General features: G+C 40.0%; 4 protein-coding genes across 8 annotated transcripts; all 4 read right to left on the bottom strand.

Moving 5' to 3' along the window:
• Positions 1-92: 92 nt before the first annotated feature.
• On the bottom strand, positions 93-3,935 carry LOC110766835 (uncharacterized). 2 transcript variants are annotated; one of them, XM_021970231.2, is made up of 5 exons: positions 3,575-3,935; positions 2,755-2,821; positions 2,057-2,458; positions 901-1,244; positions 93-652 (listed from the first exon to the last, which is right to left on the bottom strand). In XM_021970231.2, the coding sequence occupies exons 1-5, from the start codon at positions 3,653-3,655 to the stop codon at positions 437-439; spliced, it is 1,110 nt and encodes a 369-aa protein (XP_021825923.1). In that variant the 5' UTR covers positions 3,656-3,935; the 3' UTR covers positions 93-436. The 2 variants fall into 2 exon arrangements, with proteins under 2 accessions (XP_021825923.1, XP_021825924.1); XM_021970232.2 differs by having other exon boundaries at positions 2,057-2,455; positions 3,575-3,933.
• Positions 3,936-4,167: 232 nt separating this feature from the next.
• Positions 4,168-7,091, bottom strand: EMB2759 (embryo defective 2759). 2 transcript variants are annotated; one of them, XM_021970371.2, is made up of 5 exons: positions 6,837-7,091; positions 6,279-6,345; positions 5,806-5,939; positions 5,161-5,604; positions 4,168-4,872 (listed from the first exon to the last, which is right to left on the bottom strand). In XM_021970371.2, the coding sequence occupies exons 2-5, from the start codon at positions 6,303-6,305 to the stop codon at positions 4,458-4,460; spliced, it is 1,020 nt and encodes a 339-aa protein (XP_021826063.1). In that variant the 5' UTR covers positions 6,306-6,345; positions 6,837-7,091; the 3' UTR covers positions 4,168-4,457. The 2 variants fall into 2 exon arrangements, with proteins under 2 accessions (XP_021826063.1, XP_021826064.1); XM_021970372.2 differs by lacking the exons at positions 6,279-6,345; positions 6,837-7,091 and having other exon boundaries at positions 5,161-5,599.
• An 865-nt stretch (positions 7,092-7,956) lies between these two features.
• Positions 7,957-17,245, bottom strand: MOS1 (modifier of snc1). Of its 3 annotated transcripts, none has more exons than XM_021970344.2 (10): positions 16,794-17,245; positions 15,664-15,740; positions 15,260-15,337; positions 15,124-15,168; positions 14,607-14,970; positions 13,767-13,869; positions 13,078-13,155; positions 11,626-12,949; positions 11,277-11,544; positions 7,957-11,201 (listed from the first exon to the last, which is right to left on the bottom strand). In XM_021970344.2, exons 2-10 carry the CDS (start codon positions 15,693-15,695, stop codon positions 8,547-8,549), a joined length of 4,947 nt encoding a protein of 1,648 aa, XP_021826036.2. In that variant the 5' UTR covers positions 15,696-15,740; positions 16,794-17,245; the 3' UTR covers positions 7,957-8,546. The 3 variants fall into 3 exon arrangements, with proteins under 3 accessions (XP_021826036.2, XP_021826038.2, XP_088109218.1); XM_021970346.2 differs by having other exon boundaries at positions 7,957-11,186; XM_088253092.1 differs by lacking the exon at positions 13,078-13,155.
• Positions 17,246-18,389: 1,144 nt separating this feature from the next.
• On the bottom strand, positions 18,390-22,489 carry LOC110766949 (uncharacterized). Its single transcript, XM_088253808.1, has 3 exons — positions 21,901-22,489; positions 20,788-21,801; positions 18,390-20,437 (listed from the first exon to the last, which is right to left on the bottom strand). Exons 1-3 carry the CDS (start codon positions 22,487-22,489, stop codon positions 18,390-18,392), a joined length of 3,651 nt encoding a protein of 1,216 aa, XP_088109934.1.
• Positions 22,490-23,812: the final 1,323 nt, after the last annotated feature.

Below are 23,812 nucleotides of genomic sequence, written 5' to 3'. Positions count from 1 at the left end.
TTGAGAGATCATATAAATCGAACAGTGATGTGATAAAATTCAATTGTGAATAAACCCCTTCTAAGAGATCATATAAGCTTGCAACAGAGATCTCTATCAAATTCTAAACCAATATGATTTAATGAAGAGAAATTGATTCAAGACCCTAGGACTTGGTACAGTCCAGGCTCTATGTACAACAAAAATGGAGTGCAAGGAATCAAATGGAAATATAAGTACCAAAATTCTCACCAACTTCGCTCTCTCTTGCAGTTTGAGGTTCTCCTTTACAAAATCGTGCAACTACCCTCTAACTTGCTTAAGACTAATGCTTCCATGGCCATTTGCTGCCAAACTCCCACCCAAGCAGAACAAAACTATTAAAAAAGGAAATTGGCCCCAATAAGACAGATTGTATCGTTTCTGAAATATGTGATCCTTATATGATATTGATGCTTCACTGTGCAGTGACGGTGGTAGAAGAGAAGAACCTCATTAGGAAACTTGAGAGAGACCAAATGCAGATGACACCAAGACATTGAAGGACATTCAAAAGTGTTCCCAAAGAGCTGTTTATTGCCAAATTGTGTGAGGTTGTCTCAGCTCCTCTGACTGTAAACGACAGAGCAGTCACCAGTTGTGCTGCTCTATTCAGCTGATGCAATCTATAAACCTGTCAAGCACAGTGAACATAAACTGTTTGATTCACAGGCCCGCACATATACACAACCATAAATCAAATATAGGAGGCAGTTCATATCATTTCATAGTTTTCAAACACAGTTTAAGGTGAGTGGTTGATGCCCAAATACATATAACCTATGTAGACAGGCTGGAATTTTAAGAACTATCACCTAATAGGATCAAATTTAATTTTCGCAATTTCCATAACCAAAAACTGAAAGAATAGATTGGTCTTACTTGAAAGATGACCGGGATAACAGGCCATGAAGGTGACTTCTTATATCTTGCATACTGCTCAAATGCAAATTGGACCACTATACCAACCAGATATGGAGCAAGAGTAGCAGAAGCTGCAGGGCCAGTCCACGGCCAGACATAACCCATAGTCACCATAGGAATTATAAGACTAAGCACCAAAGCAGCAACAGATGAGATCCGCTGTCCTAATTGAGGGGTGAGGGTTCTGTTACTGGGGACAACCAATTCTGGTTCAGTTGGCCTCCTTAAATGGTCAATCAGAAGAAGGAACACCGCAACACCACTGTAGAAGATAGCTTCCGTAAAGAACAAGATGAGGAAATCTGAGAAAGAAAAGATTATGGTTTAGACAAGAGAGAGGTGTATTTCCTGAGCAAACAGAACTAATGAGTTTTTAAAGATAAATGGAATGTATTTTTAAACATGAAATCAGCCAAATGTTTTGGTACTCTAATAGTCATTGAGAACAGGCCAACATTTTTCAAATTGCCAACGTTCATTTAGTTCACAAGAGTTGAACCATCAACAAACTGCTTTTCCAATCCACTGAACCACATCTCATGTTACTTCTTAGAACTTCATGTCATTATTCAATATTTTCATTCATGTTCCCATGATTATTGCCCTTCCCTTATAGACATTTCTCATCCTTTAGTTATCCTTTCATCGTCCATCTATATCATATCAATGTTAAGATTTTCTAATCTACATGCTAGAAGTAACACAAATATGAGGAACAGGAAAGTTGTCTTGTTATCTTGAGATTGTCTCCTAACATATATCTATATACACCTTTGCCGATAACAATTTAGTGTCACTTGCCCATCATTCAATTGAGTCAGCCACATAAACTTTCATCATGGTGAATTCACACTAAAATAGACTCCATTGAAAACCCCCAGGATAGTCTTACACAAAATCAATAATAATGCAACTTGCAGCATAGAGAAAGTGATACCCAGCAAGGTGTATACATATATATATGTTAGGAGACAAAATTTCAAGATCAGGGCAACTTTCCTGTTCCTCCAATTCTATGAAGATACTGTGATTATAATTGTACACAAAAAACATGTGGCAACAAATATCTGGACTTGAAAAACATAAAATCACCGCAAAAAATATGCTTCCTTACCTGTCAACAAAGAATCCTCAAATACAGTCGATAGGATTTTTCGCAGATAAAGTGAGGGGAAAATGAAAGACGCAAGAAGAACAGCTGGACCAATGAACCATAAGAGGTTGTTTTGGTTCCTTTCTGGATTATTTGTAGGAACTTCTTCTTCTCTTTTATATGGGCGGTTATAGAATGAGATCAAACCCGGTTTTCCATCAGTCCCATCAAAATGGAAGTATGAACCGCTAGCTGGAAATATATCTTCAGAATCAGGACGGTGGTTCTCTTGCTCTGCAGCATCTGGTTTTATCTCACTATATTGTGACTGGCCTTCAGAAACAGCGAAGATAACACTCTGACTCTTTGGGATTCTGTTGCTTGACTTCTGTACTCGCTGTATGAAAATGCATGACTTACCTACTCAAAGAAGCAGAAGAAATAGATAAAGCATATTTAGAGCAGTACGAACCAATCTCTCACTTTTCAAAGTAATGTAATTACTATTCATAAATGGTTTGGCAATAAAGTTAATAAAAGTCAAATTAGAAGAAGTATCTACAATCAAATAAAGTCCATAGGCTCCCTTCTACAATTATAGTATGATTCGAACAGCATGCTCAGTACCTCAGGGAAAAATCAAACTTTATGCTGACTATATTGAACCGTAAAGCAGAATTTCAAGACTTTACTAATTATAGAACAAATATGAAAGCTACCTTTAGCATATCTTAGCTTCTGAGCGTCATGTTTTTGGCTGCAGTATGGTGGTCGTGATAAGCTCAACTGTACGTGAAAGGAAATAAATTATATAAACCGAAGACTTGATAGAACTCTTCTACAAGGAAGCTGTCTTTTGATACTTTTCATATTAGAGTTGCATGAGACAACTAGAAGTGAAATTTATAAAATAATAATAATAATGATAAAAAAAATCCTCAAGAGTAAAGAATTTGGGTATAGTTTATTTCAGCTTAGAAAAATGACTCTAATCAGTCAATAATGGTAAAATCCACTGCAGGGTGCATTTCTAATCTACATGACTGTGCATGACTCCTAGAAGCTTAAGCTCAGTAGTGGTAACATAAGTAAAAAATATGCTTCATGCGTGCAAGATAACCTAATAAAGGCTATGAACTAATACTCGGATATGACATAATGCCGCAAGATCCTTCTAGCTTCTCACAAAGTCAAGCCTAAGCGAAAATTTTGAATACTAAGAAGAATAGCGCAACCAAAATCTGTCCCAAAATAGAATCTTTAGCATCAAAATAAATTCTTTCTTTCATCCAATAGCTTAAATAACTTATATCAGCACACTACGAGGCAATCTTAGTAATGATATCAAATTTTGTCTCTTTTTCTTTTTTTGTTGAAACTGATGTTTGTAGAATCAATCTCACCTGGCAATTCCAAACCTTTTATCTATCAGAAGCAACCCCAGCACACATTCAAACAACATATGAAACAATAAAAAATAATAAAAATTTGGGAATACGAAGAACATTTTCTGAGTAACCAAACGGGACTATCACGCACCTGGGAACCTCTTCTCGTTTGGCAATGGGAAACAAGAGAAGTTGCCAAACAGGAAAATGAAGAACCAAATTTAAGCGCCATATCCGAAAGCAATAGCAAGCCCAGACTGTCAGAGACTCAACGACGGCATGCTGCGGGATTCTAACGCAAACCCATTTGATTCGACGAATATCTAAGGGTACCCATGAAGCAAATTTTCCGAGAAAAAGAAGGAAAGGGTGAGAAAGTGGAGGAATTTGGAGATACTGAGGAGTGGGCTTTTGGAGTTATTCAAGGAACAATGAAGCGAAAGAGAGCGGCTTCTTTTGTGTCTATTCGGTGGGGTGAAGCGGGTGACTATATTTTGGACAAAATCCTATTCCTACGTTGTCTGTTTATTCATGCGTATATTTTGTTTTTATTCCCTTATTCTGTTGCTCATGTGATATCTCTCTTTATTTTCTTTTCTTTTCTTTTCTAATTTTTTCACAATCTTTGTTCATGTTGTTACAATCTCTTTAATGATATCAACCATGGTCTCAAACAACAGCTAGGCAAAAAGAAAATAATAAGTAAAACAACATCCAAACCAGATAAGTGACTTGCTACAAGAGTTGAAAATGCTTTCTCATTATGGAACCTCAAAAAACATTCGCGGCAGCTGAATACAATACATAAACAAAATAACAGGGACCTCATCCAAAAATAAGAATGCTGCCTCTTAAAAATTACAGAAACCGGACAAATCCGCTTGTCATGATCCTCGACTAGCTAGATATCAAGAAGAAACCCGATCTAAAATGGGGTTGGCTGGCTCCATGAAAGAAACTCAAACTTTTAAACCATCTCTGGAGCAACTCAAATTTCAGCCACTACTCTCACAGAAGAGATTCAACGGATACATCTAGATGAGATTAGCCCTCTTTAAGAATCTGATTGTTCTGCAATAATATGGCCATATTGATTCTATAAAATCAAGGTACTTCTCCATTATTAACTCTTGCAATCCTTTCAGCTTTCTTCTGGATAGTTTCTTGTAGTCTAAATTCTTAATGTTCAGTACAGGTTGCCAGAAACGAGCCCGTATGTCCTCTTTAAGCTTCCCTTGTGCAATGTATCTATAGGCCACCATGTAGTAAGTGGGTAAGTTCTTGATTACTTGAACAGTCTGCTTGAAGCTGAAAACATATAGTGCACACAACCACTGAAGCATCTTGATGTAGAGAGCTACAATGAGGGGTCCCAAAACCCACAAAGGAGTCAACTCCTTTGAAACTTCAGCCCCATAAATAATATTAACTGCCAGGTACCCGGGGATGCTGCAGATTAAGTGAACAATCAAGATCAACAATAACAATGTGCAGAATTATCAAGCTGTAACTTTTGCAATTTAATATAATGGTGTAGGATAAAAGAAAAACAAATCCAAGAGATGTTTCACATTTAACTGCATAAAATGTTTGGAAATTATTGAACAGACAAATCCAGCAGTTGGAATACACACACACAACCTATGGATAAATTCATGCAAATAGAAGAATCATGAATGTGAAAAAAAACACCCTCGCAGGCCAGACAATGAGAGAGAGAGAGAGCATTATACTTACAATATAAGTAAGGGTATCTTTATTGTAGCATTTAGACCCAGAAAATTGGACCAAACCATCCTTAGAATCCCATCTCTTTCCTTGTTTTGAGTATCGTGCTCAGTTTCTGATATCTCCTTTGGAGGCGGTTCCTCCTCCAAAATCCCATCTACTACTTCACAGGATGATTGTGTTCGGAGCATTCTAAGCCATTTCTTAAATAATTTATGAATGACAGGGGAAGAAGCAATGCTCTCATTTGCTTCAGAGGCATAGGAAAGAGGCATATCATTTTCCTGAGGAGATCCCGTTAGGGTATCCTCATTCTCTTTTAGTTTGACAGAATTCTTGGGAAGCTTTGATCCACTTGTTCTACTTCCGGATTTATCATTCTGGGCACTTCCCTTGAAGGCTGAAACTCTCAAAGGTTTGACTTTTGATCCCCGCATTATAGAAGCCCCTACACTGTGAAACAAGTTCTGAATTTAAATGATCAAGTTATAGAAAAGTGTATTTGGTTTGGGTGTGTGCATATGTGACTCTCAAGGGCACGAGTGGAGGAGTTTCAAGAACATGCAAAGTGGCAGTCACAAAGTTTAGCTGATAGAAGACTACAGAAAAATAAATGGAACAAAGATAACAGACTTAAGAAGGAAAAATTCCCACCTTAAACAAATATTGCGCTTTAACATAATGCAATTGTCTGTCCTCCCAACCATGTGATGTGTTGTTACATACTGCTTCAACTTCAGCCCTTTGCTCCATGACAATGGCCTAGAGGGATATGTCACATAAGAACCCTGAAATGCACGAAGCAAAAACAATATATTTCAAATTTATTTTAAAGGAAAAACAAACCAAGAAGAAGAAACTTCAATAAAAAGCCATGATTTAAATATGAAAATGGTTATTAAACAACTAGAGAGTATTTCAGTAATCTCACAACAATAATTAGTAATTTAAAAGATTTTACTGGTGATGAATTGACAAAAACAAACACAATCCTGAAAATACCATTAAGTACTCAAGATTCAAGAGATAGGTGCTGTAAAACAGAAAACCAGACCTCCAAAGAAACTTCTATATCATACGTTAAACAGATACTATGTAAGATTCCAGTCAAGGTACTCTCAAATTACCTGCATTTGATGGGTCACCAATGCCATCGTCTCCGCCTCAACAACCAAATCATTTACTCAGCAGGGCCTAATTTGATAAACAACCAAAAATGAGCACTAACTCTTGCAGCGAGGCAAACAGAAGGAACAATTTAACAGCTACAAACAACCATAAGTTGTTGACAATCAAAATTAAAAATATCAATTCCTCTCGAGCAAACCTACTACAAGAAGTTTTCAAATAGAAGAAAGCAATTGTTCAAATGAAGCAAGAAACAAGATTAAGCATTAGCTTGAAAACTCCTATTCCTTTATCTTTGCCTCGAAATTCCTCAGCTAACACCAAACATAGGACTCCCAAACGAGCTAAAGTACCAAAATTTAAGCTAAACTTCACCGAAACAACACCGAATACAAAGCTTTAGAGTTTGTAACCTTCCCATTTTCCTCCATTACATAGGAAACCAAACAGCCTAATAATCACAGGCTCACAAAGCAAACCCTAACTAAAACAACGAAATTAAATATACAGAATTGAAAGTGAGAATGAAAGAAAGGTATGAGAAAATTCAAACTAACCTGTCATGAGCTTCCCTTAACGAAAATTAGTAATTTTGGGATAAATATAACGAGGCCTTTATCTTTATCCCTCCCAATTGAATTTCTATAAATAGAGTGTGGATAGAAGAGAGAGAGATAGACAAAGAATAAAGAGGAAGAAGGTCTTCGACTCTTGGAGGTGAATTTAGGGTTTTTATAGGGATTTTTTTTATATAATTTTTTCACAGCGGGATGTGGATGATAATGAAGCACGAAAAACCAGAGGGTAAGGTAAAGCCGGAGAGGCAGCCAGGGAGGTAGTTGATAAAATTAAAAGGGAAACGACACCGTTGCCGAGATGTATAATTCGAGCAGCTAACTTCGGACTGGGTCGCTTTGTTTGGACTTGGGCCGTTTAGACTTCCGGGAATCTAGCTTCATGAAATAATATTCCCTTATTAAGATGTGTTAGAGACAGTCGCTCACCACTATCAACCACCAATCGCTCTTTGAAGACTATCCTCAACATTTCTCTTCTCTAATCAGATAATCAACATTGTTAAATTCTCGGATAGAATTTCACTTATTAATTAATTTTAAACAACTTTTTAATAACATAACATATTAAGGGCTTGTTTAGGAGTGATTCTACTTGATAATCACTTCTCCATATAATCACGTTAGTTTTAAGTGATTTTATGGACAAAAACGCTTAAAATCACTTAAAGTGATTATATAGAGGCACATGTGGAAGGTGCTTCTCCTTATAAGTGATTTTGGCCCTCCTAGAATTACTCCTAAACGAGCCCTAAAATATCAACCACAATTGAATAGGGTGTCAAAAATCAATTGCCAAAGTTCTCTTCTGCAGGTGATGAATCAATCCACTATTGCAACTTAGTTGGAGCGTCTCTAAAGCTTGCGCATTGTCCATCAACAAATTATTATATTCGAAGTGGTAGGAAGCATCTTTACTTTCTGACATTGCGTGAAGTGTTTAAGCAAATGACTGACCCTTGATGTTGCGTTCGAAAGTTACATTACAATTTCCGAATTTCGAAAGTGGAGAAGCATTATATTGTGTGGAAAGAAACCGGCGAGGAACATTCAAAATTCAAATGCAATGTCTCCGAGAGCAACAATTTATAAGAAAAACAAGAAAGGAAAGGAGCCCCTGATATATTCACATTAAATAATTTATTTTTGGCCAACAAACAACTGTGAAGATGGATCCTTACTCTACTCGTCAACAAACAAGGTACAATCCACAACGAAAACCAGTCAACAAGATATCCAGACTAGTTTGATTGAGAATCATAAACTTCCTCTAATTTCATTCCTTCCAGCCGGCTCCATATTTGGAGCCAAGGAATTATGGGTCACTAAATAGTAAATACAAAGGCCGGAAGAAAAATGTTGAAAGGGTTCCTTAGGAAACAAAGGCTGATCAAATCACAATGTTTCACATCATATTTGAAATGAAAAAAAAAAAAACCATAAATACGCCACATTCGACTACCTCCAAGCAGCTAACTAATTTAGCACCATCAACTTTGCCGTAAGCCCTGCTCAGGGGGCAGAAGCCATCAGTTGTCCATTTAACAAATATGAACAGTTGCAAATCAGCAGCCCTACAGCTAGAATACCCAAAAACAGCGCGATCCGCCACTGCTAACAGTGCAAGAGTGGGAAAGAGTGGGTTTCAATCAATAAAAACCTCATCTTCAGAACTTTTCATTTTTCTAGCTACTACTCCATATCTGCATCTACTCGCACAGCACCACTTTGTCGTCCATGGAAGTTTCCCCCACCACGTCGCGGGTGACTTTGGCCTCTTTCCTTGACCCTTCCACCTGCACTATGAGAACCATCTCTAGGTCCCTCGGAGTTGTCAAATTTGGTATTGTTGTTGTACGGCCCAACTGGCTGGTACTCAAAATGCGAATTGTGCCTCGGTCTCTCCCGGTTTGCAGGGGGGTTGTGTTGCCTACTATCATGCCCTGAATAATTCCAATCCCCACGAGATTCTTGACCTCTGCCAAAACGGTTGTTTTGGTTTCCATTTTTGCGGAACCCTGTGTGATAATGCTGCTCTTGTCTAGCATCCATACCAGCAGGAGCCAGTTCAACTGGCCTAACAGGACCCAGGTTTGGAGAGTGGGGGCGTCCCCTGATGGCTTTCCTCTCTCTCTTATTCAGTCCTTCCTCTGCATTGTTTCTCTCAGAAATCAATTGATCGTGTCGCTGCTGGGCCACATATTCAGTAGTATCCTTGTCAGGTGTTGGCTGAAGTGGCACCCCACCTCGGGGACTGGTTTCCTTTTTGATAGTCTGACCAACTTCTACACCAACATTTTGACCACCATTGGCCTTGTTTCCCCGTTGATTATTGGCTGAAAGTGCCTGAGATTTGGGTTGCCACTGAGGCATTGCACGTTCGCCAACAGCTCGATTCTCTTTGGAAGCAGCAGGTATGTCCGTTTGACCCATTTCAGAGACTGATGATTGATTGTTAATTTTGTCAGCAACCCCTCTACTATTTTTCTTTTGATCAAGATCATGATGATTTCCCATGGCTTTGTGTCCCTTGAATGGATGTTGTTTTCCTCTTCCTTTTACTCCCTGGTCTTTTGCAATTGATACAGAGACTGGTGCAACATCAGGTTCGTTGGGCATGTTCCATCCATCAGAATAACCATCAGAACTCTTTGGTTGCTCTACCACTGAGCCAACATCAGGCTTCTGGGGTTGATGATGCGGGATTGATTTTTTATCACTCTGACCAACATTTGAAGTATATGATGGTCCATCTTGCAAACCTTGAGTGGTGGTTGATTCCGTTGACCCCCGTTGCCGCCATGATCCATGTGCCTTTCCGTGCTTAGTCTGTCTACTACTCCCATTCCAGGAATCTATGGGAATCCCCACTTTTCCAACAGTTATGGTAGTAGGTTGAGAACTTTCGGCACCTTGAGAAGCAGAATCTGCTCTCTCAATGGTCTCATTTACTGCAGTCTGATTGATTAAAGAAGTCACTGGTGGTTGAGTGCTTCCTTGATGCGCCATCTCTTTAGCTACAGGTTTTGGAACATATCTCTCCATTTCTGCCCTCTTATTTTTTGAGTTACTTTGCACTTTATGGTCGGTCTTTACAGCATTAACAGCCTCAACTTCATTTTTGGGGATAGCTTCATCATTTACATCAGCTTTGTTCTGTGATCGCACAGGTGCCCAGACGACAGCATCAGTGCTGTGAAACTTTTCAGAGTGCTTAATAGCTGGTGCATTCCTCGACCCACGCCGAGGATGCTGAGATTTCCACTGGCTATTTACTCTACCTTGAGATTCATCATTTGACAGAGACGAGTGTTGCTCCGAAGACTGGTGAGCATCTCTAGGAATGGTCTGCAAATGAACTGAGTTAGGATCCGCCTCCAACTCAGATAACTTTGGCCTTCCACTCTCAAAAGTGGCATTTGCAATGTTTGTTTCCTTTGATGCAGATGATGGTAGAGGAGCCACTATTGATGTATTCTCTGTTTTGTGCTTATTCTTGCCATTTCGGTTATTTTTCTTTCTTGGATAAGAAGATGACTCAAGTATGGCACTGGGATTCGCAGTCAGGCTTGACTCACTACTCAAGGCTGTTTCACTTGCTATAACTCCAAGAGATGAGGAAACATTAACCACTGTATCTGTCTGACCCTCAGCTGTACTCATGGAAGTAAACTTTCCAGTAGACTTCTTTTCTAACTGATTGTTCTGCCTCTGTTTAGGGGCCTGCTTCTGCCTAGAGATATTGAAGTCATGAGCCTGGGGGGCATTGTTGTGATGAACAGCATTAGCAACAATCGCAGATTGATCATGCATCTCAACAGGTTCCTTGTAGGCACTCTTTGGTGTATCTAAAAGTAGCCCACTAGATGGAACAGTTGACTTTTCAACTTTTCCACTGCTGCTCTCATTAATCTGTGCAACAGCATTCAGGTTAGAACCCGAAGCTGACTTTCTACCAGGAACTAATGGTTCACCAGAAGTTTGAGATTCTTCTTGCTTATTCTGGATGGCACCACTTGAGTGACTTTCAAACTTCTCATTTGAACCTTCCACCACTTGAGTATATCTGTTCGACTCTTCCAATTTTGCATGAGCCTTGGCCGTCTGCCCTCTTGTCCATTCCTCTTCTTCCTCATACTTCTCATTTGAACCCTCCACCACTGGAGTACTTCTGTTCAACTCTTCCAATTTTGCAAACTTCTCATTTGAACCCTCCACCACTTGAGTACGTCTGTTCAACTCTTCCAATTTTGCAAGTGCCTTGGCCATCTGCCTTCTTGTCCGTTCCTCTTCTTCCTCCTGTAACTGCTTGGTACGTTGCTTGGCAAGCTCCTTCATTTTAGCACGCTGGTGAAGAAAAATGATTTTGACAAACTTCTAAAGCATAAAATCTAACAAGAATATGAATAAAATTTATATTACCTGTGCCTCAGAATCGTTTGGATCTAACAATGGTGTCGCAGATTCCTCCTCATGCCTGCCTTGTGGATAAGATCCAGAATTTTCAGTAGCTTCCATTGTAGCAAGGTGGTCCTGCAGATGAACATTAGGAGTTTCCAAATGTGCACTTGATACCACGGTTGTTGGTTCTGAGACCAAGGATTTCTTCCACCACCCTTCACCTTCTTGATTATTCAACCTTCCTCTACCACGATGATCTGATCTACTATGCATGCCTTGATTAGATCGCCTGTAGATCAGAAAATTAGCATATTCCGACCATTTAAAATAATATATATTGGCAGTGGAAACCAAAAAATTACCAACCAACCTGGAGATGGAAATTCCACTGCCTGCTGTTTCTTGGTTTTTATCTCCAGCAGAAAAGCCCACTTCATGAGAGGGATTTACCATTTCAGTGGCATGAGATCTTTCAGGATTTACAAAGCTACTGCCACGTTCATTTACTGAATGGTTAGCTTTAGCATTGACTTGGAATCTATTTTTCTGCTCCTCCCTACTGGAAACAGATGCAGTATCATTTCGTCCATCTGAAACTCGTGCCTTTGCATTTAATCCCTCTATTTTTTGAATCAGACTGGAGTCTTTCGCAGCAGCCAGTTGTGGTTGTCCTACCTCCGGTGTGCCAGAGGCTTCAGTTCCCAATTTCTTCACTGAAATGACATCAGCTGCCTTTATATTTCCCAAATTTTCAGGAGCTACTTTCATAGGAACAGAACAAGCTCCTCGGTTGTCAAAATTCTGTGAGGCAGTTTCTTCACCAAGCACTTTCCTTTGATCCCTCTCTCCCTCCTTTCTGTAATCTGATCTCCAATCATTCTCCGATGCCAACGTTCTTGGTTGGTCCTCCCTCTCAAGACATGATGCATGAGATAAGACAGCACCCTCATTCCTTTGTTCCTCATTTCTTCTATCCCAACTGTCATGCTGCTTCAGAAGAACTTTGTAAGGTCCACGAGACTCATGCGGATGACCAGATTCTAATTGCTCCGACATCACTGCCTGGTTAGTAGGGCCATATCCACTGGGTCTGCCATGAGAATTGCCAGGCTCATGAGCACTTTGGCTAGGGTACCTATTATAAACAGGGGGGCCAGCTGCCATTCCCACAAACGGCACATCACGTTCATTTGGATTGCAGTAGCCCATTGGAGAAGGGTAATAGCCCTCATAGGGTACTGGACCAGGGTAAAAGCCAGGTCGAATTGGCATACCAGGGCGAATATAAGCATCTTGCATATGAGCTCTGTACATATCTCCATTTTTAGGATGGTGTCCTCTTGGTCCTGCTCCAGGTGGAGGAACAGGCTGTGCGTTGGCTAGAGCAGCAGGTGGAATCTGTGGAGGATAATATGGAAATGGCTCCATTGGAAAGCCACCAGGAGGGACCGGAGTTCCGTAGGGAGCAGCCCCTGGAGGTCCTCTATACCAAACACCACCTTGTGGATTAGTTACTGGACCACCATGCCATCCATCATAATGTTGGGGAGGGACGTTAGCACTAGGGTAAGGATGGGGATTACCCTGCCACTTCTCCATACCAGGTCTACCTCCATCTCCGCTGTATGAGGGATTTTCTCTTTTAAAAGAATTAGCAGTTCCACTCTTGACATGTGCATTTGCAGAAACATCACCTGAAAATGAAAAACAAGCACATACTTACATACATGAAAGAATGAGAAATCAAAGCCATTAACCAATGTAAGGAATGAGGTTGCAATATTCTCATAAACACACAAGAATTCAGCACATGTGCACGAACCAACTAGAGAAGTCCCAGTCGTCTCTTTTGCCACTCTGTCACCAGAAGATGACCCAGGACGACAGAAAGAACTGTGATCTGACATAAATGATTGATCAAGCAATCAGTAAACTGAAATGGAGCATCAAATTTTCTACAAAAAGATACTTGCCCCATAAGGGAAAAAAAAAGCACCAGCATGGATACTTGTTAATGCCATCATATCCTTTAAAACAGTTGCTTGAAAGTATAAGGAAACACATACTCCAGAACTCAAGAAAATGTGCAGAATCTTCTTTTTCACTTTTTCTTGTTTTTCTTTTTTGTTTTGGCAAAAACGAAATGTCTTTTAGCACTTGAAACAATAAAAATTGGCAGCCACTCTGGATGTGCTGCTCCAAGTTTGAAAAAACAAACAAATACCAAACAAATACCAGGACACAAACATGGTATTTTCAAAGATTGATGCTAGGGGTAAAAAATTTATCAATATTTCTTAATAAATGGCGTGGCAGTTTACATGGCAGTCCCACATCAATTGATGAAAATCCACTGGCACTGCCAAGAACATGGTCAGTGAGGTAGTGGAATGTGTGTGGCATGCCATCTCAACCACCACGTGAATTTTTAAAAAGTATTTGTAAAAAATCTAAGTAGAAATAACGTCTTCCAATATTAAATTATACAGTAAATGGATATAGGCACAAAACCTTGTGACTTGGCATTATTTCCAGGATTATCTTTTTCTGAACCAAGTGTCGGAAAATCTCCAGAAGAAAGCGAAAACCCATCATTCTTCGCTGACAAGACTCCCTGCATGTGTAACAGTAAATAACCAAGATAGATCTTCAGATAAGTACTGGACAGACTGCAACAAAGTAAACAGAGCAGAGGTGTTGTTCAACTACCTTGGGCTCTCCTGGGATTGGAAAGGGTCAAACTTATGGGGTGAATTAAGTTTGTAATTAATTCTGAATGTTATGCTGTTCTTTAATTTAAATTACTATTTGTAGATTAAATAATCAATTAACTAATGATTTTCTGTCACTTTAATGTTTAAGCTTTAAAGTCGTACATAATATTGGTGAGAATGGTATTCACAAAATATGTCATGAGTTTTATCATTTGTGTATTATTCTATGGAGTTTATTAGTACCACTCTTGACTCTTCAGAGCCAACAGGGAGAGACCCTCCGAAGCCTGCAGACCCGGGGGTTGCTGAAAGGCGTAATTGATGCATTATTGACTGGTTTACCATCTTCTGGTGGTTCATTCAGAATTTTATTTTTAAACGATTTTCCATTTCTTTTTACCAAAATTTCTATCAGTATTGATATTCTGTTGAAATTTCCACTGATCCTTCAACATTTTCATACCTGAGCAAATGTGTGATTCAATTATAAAGATGTCAATTGATCCATCTAACCCTAAATGAGAGATTCCCATGGTGAACCCTCTCTTTGTATCGACTCGGTTGGAATCTTTATTAACAAAGTAATTATTGGTAGAACACATATTCAAACACTAAGGCTATGACAGAAAGATCATACCAACTTTTCAGCGGTCCCAGGAGCACTCCATGCCACTGGATGTTCAGAGTGTTCAGCAAATCTTGACAACTGTGAACTACCAGGTCTTGTCTCTGCACTGCGAGGACGCAATGAGGTAAGTGATGCTTGATTTGATGTCAATGCCCCAGAAGCCGATGACGGCCTAGAACTCGGACCCCATGCATTAGAAGAAGGTTCATGCGCTTTCTCACTACCAGCAGTAGATGGTCGAGTGCCACTTCCAGATGAAAGATGGCCACTGAGATGGCTCGGTGAAGTGCCACCGTCAGCTTTTGGAGACAGTGATGGGGAACCCCATGCATTTGATGCAGAAGATGATCTACTGCCCCAACCGAGGGTGCCCCTGCAAGTATTAAATTCAAAATCACCTAAGTGTTATTCTCCGGTGATAAACTAGTAGCATTGAAATATTATACACTGATCCCAATAGAAATTAAATTGGAAGAGAGACAGAGAGACAGAGAGACAGAGAGACAGAGACAGAGACAGTACTCACTTGGGAACAATTTCCACATTTGGGTCCCTACCATGATTTTCTAACCTTAAACAGCCAAGTAAGGTAAGGAATTTTAGGTGACAAACAAAGGAGCACAGTAAATTGACTTAAGGATAATTCAGCAGGAAGCAAATACCTCTGACTGGGCAAGTTTACAGGTTTTGGAACTTTCCCTAAAACAGTCATGGGACCTCTTCTGGAAGAAGAAGTCATCCTGCAACAGAATCAACAGAATTAGATTACAACCTAAAGATGTTGATATCTATGTGATTGTCTGTCTCTGTATGCAATATTTCGATCTCAATTTTGAAATAATAATAATACTTGTTGTGGAAGTGTAATTTTGCTTACTTTAAATCTTCCCCACCAACACAATTTACATATAATTAGTTTTTTCCTAGGACATACATCCCAATGTTTTCTTAACAATTTCCCATTGTCTATTCCAAAAGAAAGAAAAAACAAACAATAATCCCCAGTTTCTATGAAACATTGTGAATGTGGCCAGATTAACATAAGAAGTCGCAATAATATTCATACCTCCTGTCCCCCAACAACATACTGGACGTCATGTTTCAATTGTTGCCACAAGGTCATTCAAGCAAATTTACCAAAGCCTGGAAAAATAGGAGAATTTAAACTTCCACAAGTGTGATGATGCAGTCAATGAACCAATAAACCACAGTTTTAACAAGGTTATCAAATGACATAGTACACAACAAACTTTTCATATCTTCAACGAAATAAAGATTCATGTAACATGCTTGTACAAAAAAATTATTTTACTTGCAGTGCCACAGTGCCATACTCCTGATTATTGATTACAACTACAAACCAAAATGTTATCACATAGCTATTGCAGGTGAATGTGTATCATCCAGTTTTTAGCATTCCTCCATGCTATTAATTTCCTATCATACAAAATACTAAAAATTGTCTCATAGAACCTTTTCCTTTGATTTTATGGGTGTGGACTAAACAGAGCACAGAGACACACTTTTTAACTTCATCCTTCTTCAATCAACCTCCCCTTATGCATAATCAAGCCCATGTCACAAAATTAGTTACTCTTGCATACTCTCTTTCCCCATTTTACGATAAAGAACTACTAAGCTTGAGCATTTTTATAGCAATGATCGCTAAACTAAACAGTCTAAACTTATCCCAGTTCTCAATCCCAGAAGAACTACTACACCTTTAAAGGGAAAAAACCGGTTTTCGGCAACCAAAAAAAAAAAAAGCATCCCTGATTTCAGAAACCTATGCACTGTTTCGTCCTTTGATAGGACAAACAATGGGCCAATACTATATTCAAAATCTATACAACAATAATAATATACGAAAAATCCTTCATTTCCAAATGAAACCCATCATAAGCATAGACCTAAAAAATTGCATAACTATATGTATGTATATAACACCAAAGCACAAAATGCCACCAAAAGAATACGTTCGCTTGGTTGCCAATAAAGCATATGAGAATATGAACATCTCAGAACATATTTAGCGCATAAATGACAGTTGCAAAAGCAAATTCTTATTTATTTCTTCCTCGTGCAGTCTTTATATATATATATATATATATATATTATTTTCCTTCTATTTCTCGGGAAACAAACAGGCTAAATTAGCATAACAATTCCGCAAAAATTAAAATGATATTAACTTGCCTGGTATAAGAATAGGTTTTAAGGGGTTCGTGGAAACCCTAGGGAAGTTGATATGGGTTTTGGAAGATATAGAGGGAGAGAATAAACGATTGAAACGCGGCGTATAGGACTTGGGGAGATCGAGAGGGCGGTTCAGAGAAACAGAGATCTTTGTGAGTTGAAAACGAAGATTTTGAGTGTGATTGGTTTCAGATCAGAGAAGAAGAAAATAGGGAGACACAGAAGAGAGAGATAGAGGGAGTCCGAGGAGGAGTTCGAGAGGATGTACGAGTTGCAATCCGATATATTAATTCTGGAACTTCTCGCAAAATTAAATTTGAATTTGGGTTTTTTCAGAATTTTTGGATTGTTAAGCAAAAAAAAAACAAAAAAGAGTTTGGGAATTTTTGGGAATACGGGTTTGCTTTGAAATGGAACTCCCAATCCAAATTGGGCTATAAATTCTTGTTCAGTTTGTGTTTTATCCTTTGGGTTTAAAAGGGCACTGTATTTTCTGTTGTATCAGGTGATGCTATGGGTAATAATGTAATTTCCATGTTTATGTTAGTGAGATTTAGGTGTAATATCCTTATCCTAATTGCTTTCGTTTGTGGCATGAAGTTAAGAGAAAGTTCATCCCAAAAAGCTAAGGCAAGGGCTAAGGCAAGACAAGAGCTGTCACTATTTATGTGAATAGTGGCGGCCTTACATTTTTTGGTTCCACCCCAAAAGGCTAGGGTAAGAGCAAATACTATTCACATGAGATATGATAAGATGAATTTGTATAGAGTTTTTGGTGCGGGAAGTAAAGAATATGCCTAGATATTTATTTTAAAAAATTCTGAAATTTTGGGTTTTTTTTTGCATTTTTTTTCATTATGACATCAACATTGCATCATTCTGCCCAGGCAACAGCTCGGGCTGAATTTGCCCGTGGGCTTGCCTGGGCTCGTGAGAACCAGCTCTTGCCAGGGCTGGACCTTGCGCGCTGGAGGGAGTTTTGGGAGCCTGGGGGGCTGTTGTCAGGGCAGGGCATTTGCGCTGGACATGCTCTAAGGGATCATAAACTTTTTATATTTCAGTTGCATCCAACGGCCAAAAACAAGTGAGCAAAAAGAGTTTTATGTTTTACTTTTGGCTTAATATCACAAAACGTCCCTAAGATTTACAAAATTATCAGGTTTACAAAATTTTATAATTTAAAATTCGTAACATTTTGGTTTTGTGACAAAACAAAACATTAATGATGCAATCTGATAGTTTCGTAAATCTTAGGGACGTTTGATATTAAGCCTTTACTTTTTTGATATAAAGTTCTTCCAACGTTAAGAAAGAGAAGTATGAAGCATTTAACGTGAAAAACTAACCAATTAGCCTAACTTTATTTGCATGGGCATGATTAGTTCGATTTTAGCTCTTATTATCATAAATAGTGTTATAATCCAACATGATTAAGGATTTTGGGGGGTTTTTTGGGTAAATACCACGAGGTGTTCCCACACATACAGAGTGAGATTAATCCCCGATCAGGGTTCGGCCTGCCCCTAACCACTTAGGGTTTTTTTTTTTTTTTTTGGTAGCATAGGGGGCAAACGCCCAAAGAGACAAAACAGCTAACTAAAGAAAGATAAGACGAGACCTGGGGTCTCCCCTTGTATCAGCAGCCAGGAAGTCAGTAATGTAAGCAGGAGCCTCATCAAAGATATGCAGACCTGGGTTAAAATCAAAACTTTTAGCAGCCAAAGCATCAGCAACACAGTTCTGTTCACGAAAAATGTGTCTAACTGAGCAATTCCAATCAGCACCCATTTTTAGTTTGCAGCAATTAATGATGCTGAAAAAGGGGTGGGTAGAAGAAGTGAGGGTGTTGATAAGAGTCACAGCAACCTTGGAGTCACTTTCTACTTCCACAGTCCGGAACCCAGAGTCCCAAGCTAGGGAGAGTCCCCAGAAGATACCCCACAACTCAGCCTCAAGGACAGAGCCAATACCCAGGTTCACAGAATAGCCCTTAAGCCAACCACCATTTGTGTCTCTTAAAACACCAGCAGCGCCAATATGACCCGTAGTGTTATTCCGACTACCGTCAGAGTTGATCTTACAGCTTCCAGGATTGGGACTATTCCAAGACAGCTGGGTCAAAGCATGAATAGAGGTACCAAAAAAAGGTTTGTTGGCAGCGTACCATTCATTAGCATACTGAAGGATAATTTTCCTTGGTTCAGCATGCAAAGTAAAGTTTTGGTCAAAAACACCTTTGCATCTCCATTTCCAAATAAACCAAAGGGTTAACGTAAAAATCAGATGCCAAGGTAGACCATGAAAAACCTTCCTTTTATTCTTCAGATTCAGCAGGATCCAATCATCAAAGTCAAGGGAGCCAAGATCCCCAACATCAATGCCAATGCCAATCCAAGTAGCAATAGAGCTAGGACAGTCTTTGGACAGGTGCTCAATTGTTTCCATAGGGGCAGCACATCTAGGACAGTTCATGATTTGAGTGAGGCCCCTTTTCTGTCTTTGAACATTTGTAAGTAACTTCTTGTGGCAAAAAAGCCAGAGGAAGGTTTTAGTCTTGGGAGGGAGGTGCAGCTGCCAAATAAACTCCCAAGCCCACTTAAGTGTGGGATCATCAAGAGAGAAAGTATTGTAGGCAGATTTAACAGAAAAGTCACCATTAGGGGTGAGCCTCCAAATATTTTTGTCAACTCCACTACCAGGGAAGCCAGCATGGGTGCTTAGAATAATCTGGATAATATTATCAGGGAGACATTCCCTCAAGCAATTAAGCTCCCAGGTACCATTATCAAGAAAATCACTTACATTCAACTGGAGCATATCTTCAGCTAGATCAAAGAGGGCATGCTGTTGGAGGGGGCCACAACTTAGCCAATTATCTGTCCAGAATCTCACATTTTCCCCAGAACCTACTCTCCACTTGAGGCCTTTAGAAAGAGTTGAAATACCATATAAGACTCCCCTCCAAGCACTAGAACAACACTGGAAGTTAGAAGCCGTAGCAGTTAAGATGTCACGCTGCTTTAGATATTTAGCTTTAAAGACCTCAGCCCATAGCCCTTGCTCATGTTGAAGGAGTCTCCAACCGGATTTTGCCAAGAGAGCTTGGTTCATCCAAGCCATTTTCTTAATACCCAAACCACCAGCTGTCTTGGGTTTGCAGGAAGTTTCCCAATTCACTAAATGAATTGTGGCTTTATCCGCAGTGTGCCCCCAAAGAAAGTTTCTGTTCAACTGATCAAGCCTATCACAGACAGAAACGGGCAATTTGACAGTTTGCATGGTATACAGCGGGATAGCAGCAGTCACAGATTGTAGAAGAGTTATTCTACCAGCCATAGAGAGGGTGTGGTGTTTCCACGAAGCTAACCTTTTTTGAACTTTAGCAATGACCTCTTGATAAGTTGTTTTGTCCACCCTAGTGTGAATAAGAGGGACACCAAGGTACTTTCCAAGGTTAGAGCTGTAGGGGGAGCCACTTATAGCAGCAATAGAGTTGGCCAAGTCGGAGCAGATGTTTGGGGAGACACAAATTGTAGATTTATCAAAGCTAACTTTTTGGCCAGAGAGTTGACAGAAATCCTCCAAGCAAAGTTTCATCAAGTGAGCTTGATGGATGGATGCTTCCCCAAAAAGGATAAGGTCATCTGCAAAAAAGAGGTGAGAAATCTTTGGACCTCCATGACAAATTTGAATCGGTTTCCAGGTCCTATCATGAATTTTTTGCTGAATGAGGTGAGAGAGTTTTTCCATGCAGAGAACAAATATGTAGGGGGAGAGAGGATCCCCTTGCCTTATACCGCAATGAGGAGAGAAAGCAGCAATTAACTCACCATTGAGAATGGCCTTGTATTGAACAGTAGAAAAACACTGCATTAATAATTCCAGGATTCTCCTCTAATTCCCACCTCCCACAACACCTCCCGAATAAAGTGCCAGTGCAGCCGATCATAAGCTTTAGAAAGATCAATTTTCCAAGCAATAAATCCTTTTTTACCTTTAGCAGTTTTGAATTTATGCAGCACCTCTTGAGCAATAACAATGTTATCTATAATCTGCCGTCCAGGGACGAAGCTTACTTGATTCGGACTAACAAGCTTAGTCATACAAGGGCGAAGCCTAGCCACAAGGATTTTAGAGACCACTTTATAGAGCGTGTTGCAGAGGCTGATAGGCCTAAGTTGAGTCATGGAGACAGGTCTCTCCACTTTAGGGACCAAGGCAATAAGGGTTTCATTGATGTGATCAGGAAGGGTGGCAGTTTGGAAGCACTCATTGGTAAACGAGATGATATCATTAGAGCAAACCTCCCAGAATTTCTGATAAAAAATAGCAGGGAATCCATCTGGACCCGGGGTCTTTAAACCACCAATGTTGAAAAGGCTCTCTTTAATCTCTTCATTAGACACAGCACAATTCAACCCTGCAAGGTCAGCCTCCTCAAGCTGAGGAAATAAGTGAGGGAGTAAGGAATAATCACCAATTGGGTCAGAAGTGCAAAAAATACCTTGAAAGTAATCAATAACAATTTGCTTCATGCCAGTTTTGTCTGTGGTCCAAGCCCCAGCATCATTGTTAAGGCCTTCCAATTTATTTCTCCTCCTCCTGATAATTGTGGATAGGTGAAAGAACCGAGAATTCTTATCACCTTCTTTAAGCCATGTATTTCTTGATTTCTGTAGCCAGAAGAGCTCTTCTTGTTCAAGAAGCAAATTATAATTGTTGGTTAATTCATCTTCAAGGTCACAAAGATGGGGATTATGCCTCAAACACAGCTTCCTTTGGATACCTGCAAGCCTAGCCAGGAGCCGTCTTTTATTCTGGAAAAGACAACCAAAGACTTGGCGGTTCCAGGAAATAAGAGAGGACTTAAGGCGAGCAGCTTTTTGACTGGCATTACCATCTCCAGTATTCCAATGAGCATGAATAAAGTCAGGGAAGTCAGGGTGAGACATCCACATTGCTTGGAATCTGAAAGGGGTACAATTTCTCTCAGGATAGTGGTTGGAATCTAAGGAGACCAGAACAGGGCAGTGGTCAGAGTTCACTCAAGGAAGGTGAGATAGATGAGCCTCCGGGAATAAAAGCCGCCATTTAATGTTGCACAGACCCCTATCAAGCCTTTTCCAAATAATACCATCAGCATTCCTCTTATTGCACCATGTAAACTTAGCACCAGAGAAACCCAAATCCACAAGTTGATTACGATCAATCCAATCAATGAAGCTTCTACCACCCTGGTCCAGGTTGCCTCCACATTTTTCATCTGCACTTACAATATCGTTAAAGTCACCTAGGACCAGCCAAGGCAGGTGGGAGGCACGAGCAAGGCCATCAAAATAATTCCACAAGGATTCTCTAATTCCCTGGCAAGGGTTAGCATACACCACAGTTAGGAGCCACCACTGATTCCCCAAGGTCACTAAGGCAGTAATAGATTGGCTGGAGTGGGCAACAACTTGGAGAGACACAGAGTTCCCATTCCACAGTAACCAAACACCTCCTGAGAAGCCAATAGCATCAACAATGTGAAAGTGAGAGAAACCCAAATTTTGAGCAACAGTTAGGGCCCTAGACCCACTTATTCTAGGTTCCAAAACAGCCAGGATGTCGATGTCAAAAGTTTTTTTTAGATCCTTAATAGTGCGAGCACAACTATTCTTACCAGCACCACGTACATTCCAAGCAGCAATATTCATTAAAAGATGGAGATTGAGGAAAAGTGACCTTAGGGAGACCCTAATTCTGTGTATGCCCAGTCTCAACGACTGCAGGGACATCATGATAAGGAAGCATACCAGCTTCAAGTCCACTGACCGAATGACCTTGGTCCAGGCATTCACTTTGTTGTTCCATGTCATCAGACGTATCCCTCATCTCTGTATTCACCCCTACAATAGGCTCCATATTGTAATCATCAGGGGGTTCAGGTCCAAGCAGAGTGCCACCCTTAGCCAAGTAGAGATCATAGGGGAGGGGCCCATCTACATTGAAGGAGAAGGCTCCACGAACATCATCCTGCAAATCAGAACCATTTACTTGCATGCCAAAAGTTTCCACAACTGGGAAGTTCAGAGGTTTAGTACCACCTCTATTTTTCCAAAGTTTCTTCGAGCCAGTACCAAACCTATTTAAATCCCTTCCCCCAAGTGTCCCAGTTGAGTTTGTGATATCCTTGAGAGGCTTTTTAAAGACCCAGGGAGAGGAGCCATAGGAGGTTGGGCTTTTGTTCCCAGGGGGTGTAGCTTTGCCATCAAGGATCTCTGCAGGCTTAGCCACGGTTTTGCTAGTCTTGTTTGAGCTAGAAGCAGTTGCTTTGCCAGGGGGGAAATCTTCCATGACTGTTCCATTTTCAATTTTTCCTTCCTCATTCAGGACATTAAACCGAGAGCCATTGTTTTCATTAGAATTCTTTGGGTTCCTCTTGCTAATTTCAGCGCCCTTTCCTGAGTCGTTCAGGATCTTCTTCTTAAAATTCCTTGTCTTCATCAACATCCATTCTCCATGTATCTTAGCTGGATTTTCAGCAGCCAGAGTAGCAGGGCTATCAACTTGTGGCTCATCATTTTTATTCGTAGTGCTCACTTCCATACCTTCAACAGAGTCAGCTATCTTTTGTTTAGCTTGCACAATAATAGGACAGGTATCCCTTCCATGGCCATAACATCCACATTCAAAGCAGACCAGGTTAATGCCTTCATAAACAACTCCAAAGGTACGGCCTTCAATCTCAATAAAAGGGGTGAGGGGTTTACTTAAATCCAGTTCAATGCAAATTCTGGCAAACTTACCACGGGCTTGGCTCATTGTGTTGGCATCAACCTTGATTGTATTCCCTATCAGATTCCCAATTTTCTCCAACACATCATAGCGGAAGTATTCAACATTCAAACCATTGATACGCACCCAAGCAGTCATATGAGAGATTTTTTCCTCCTGGGCATTAAATCCAGGTTTCCATTTTTGAGTCACCACGTACTGACCAGCAATTTGCCAGGGACCGCTGGTGAGGACATATCTCA

This window comes from Prunus avium, chromosome 5, assembly GCF_965620075.1.
Source record: "Prunus avium chromosome 5, drPruAviu1.hap1.1, whole genome shotgun sequence".
NCBI lineage: Eukaryota > Viridiplantae > Streptophyta > Magnoliopsida > Rosales > Rosaceae > Prunus > Prunus avium.
Note: the sequence above shows the minus strand (reverse complement) of the source record. Positions and strands in the feature narration are given on the sequence as shown.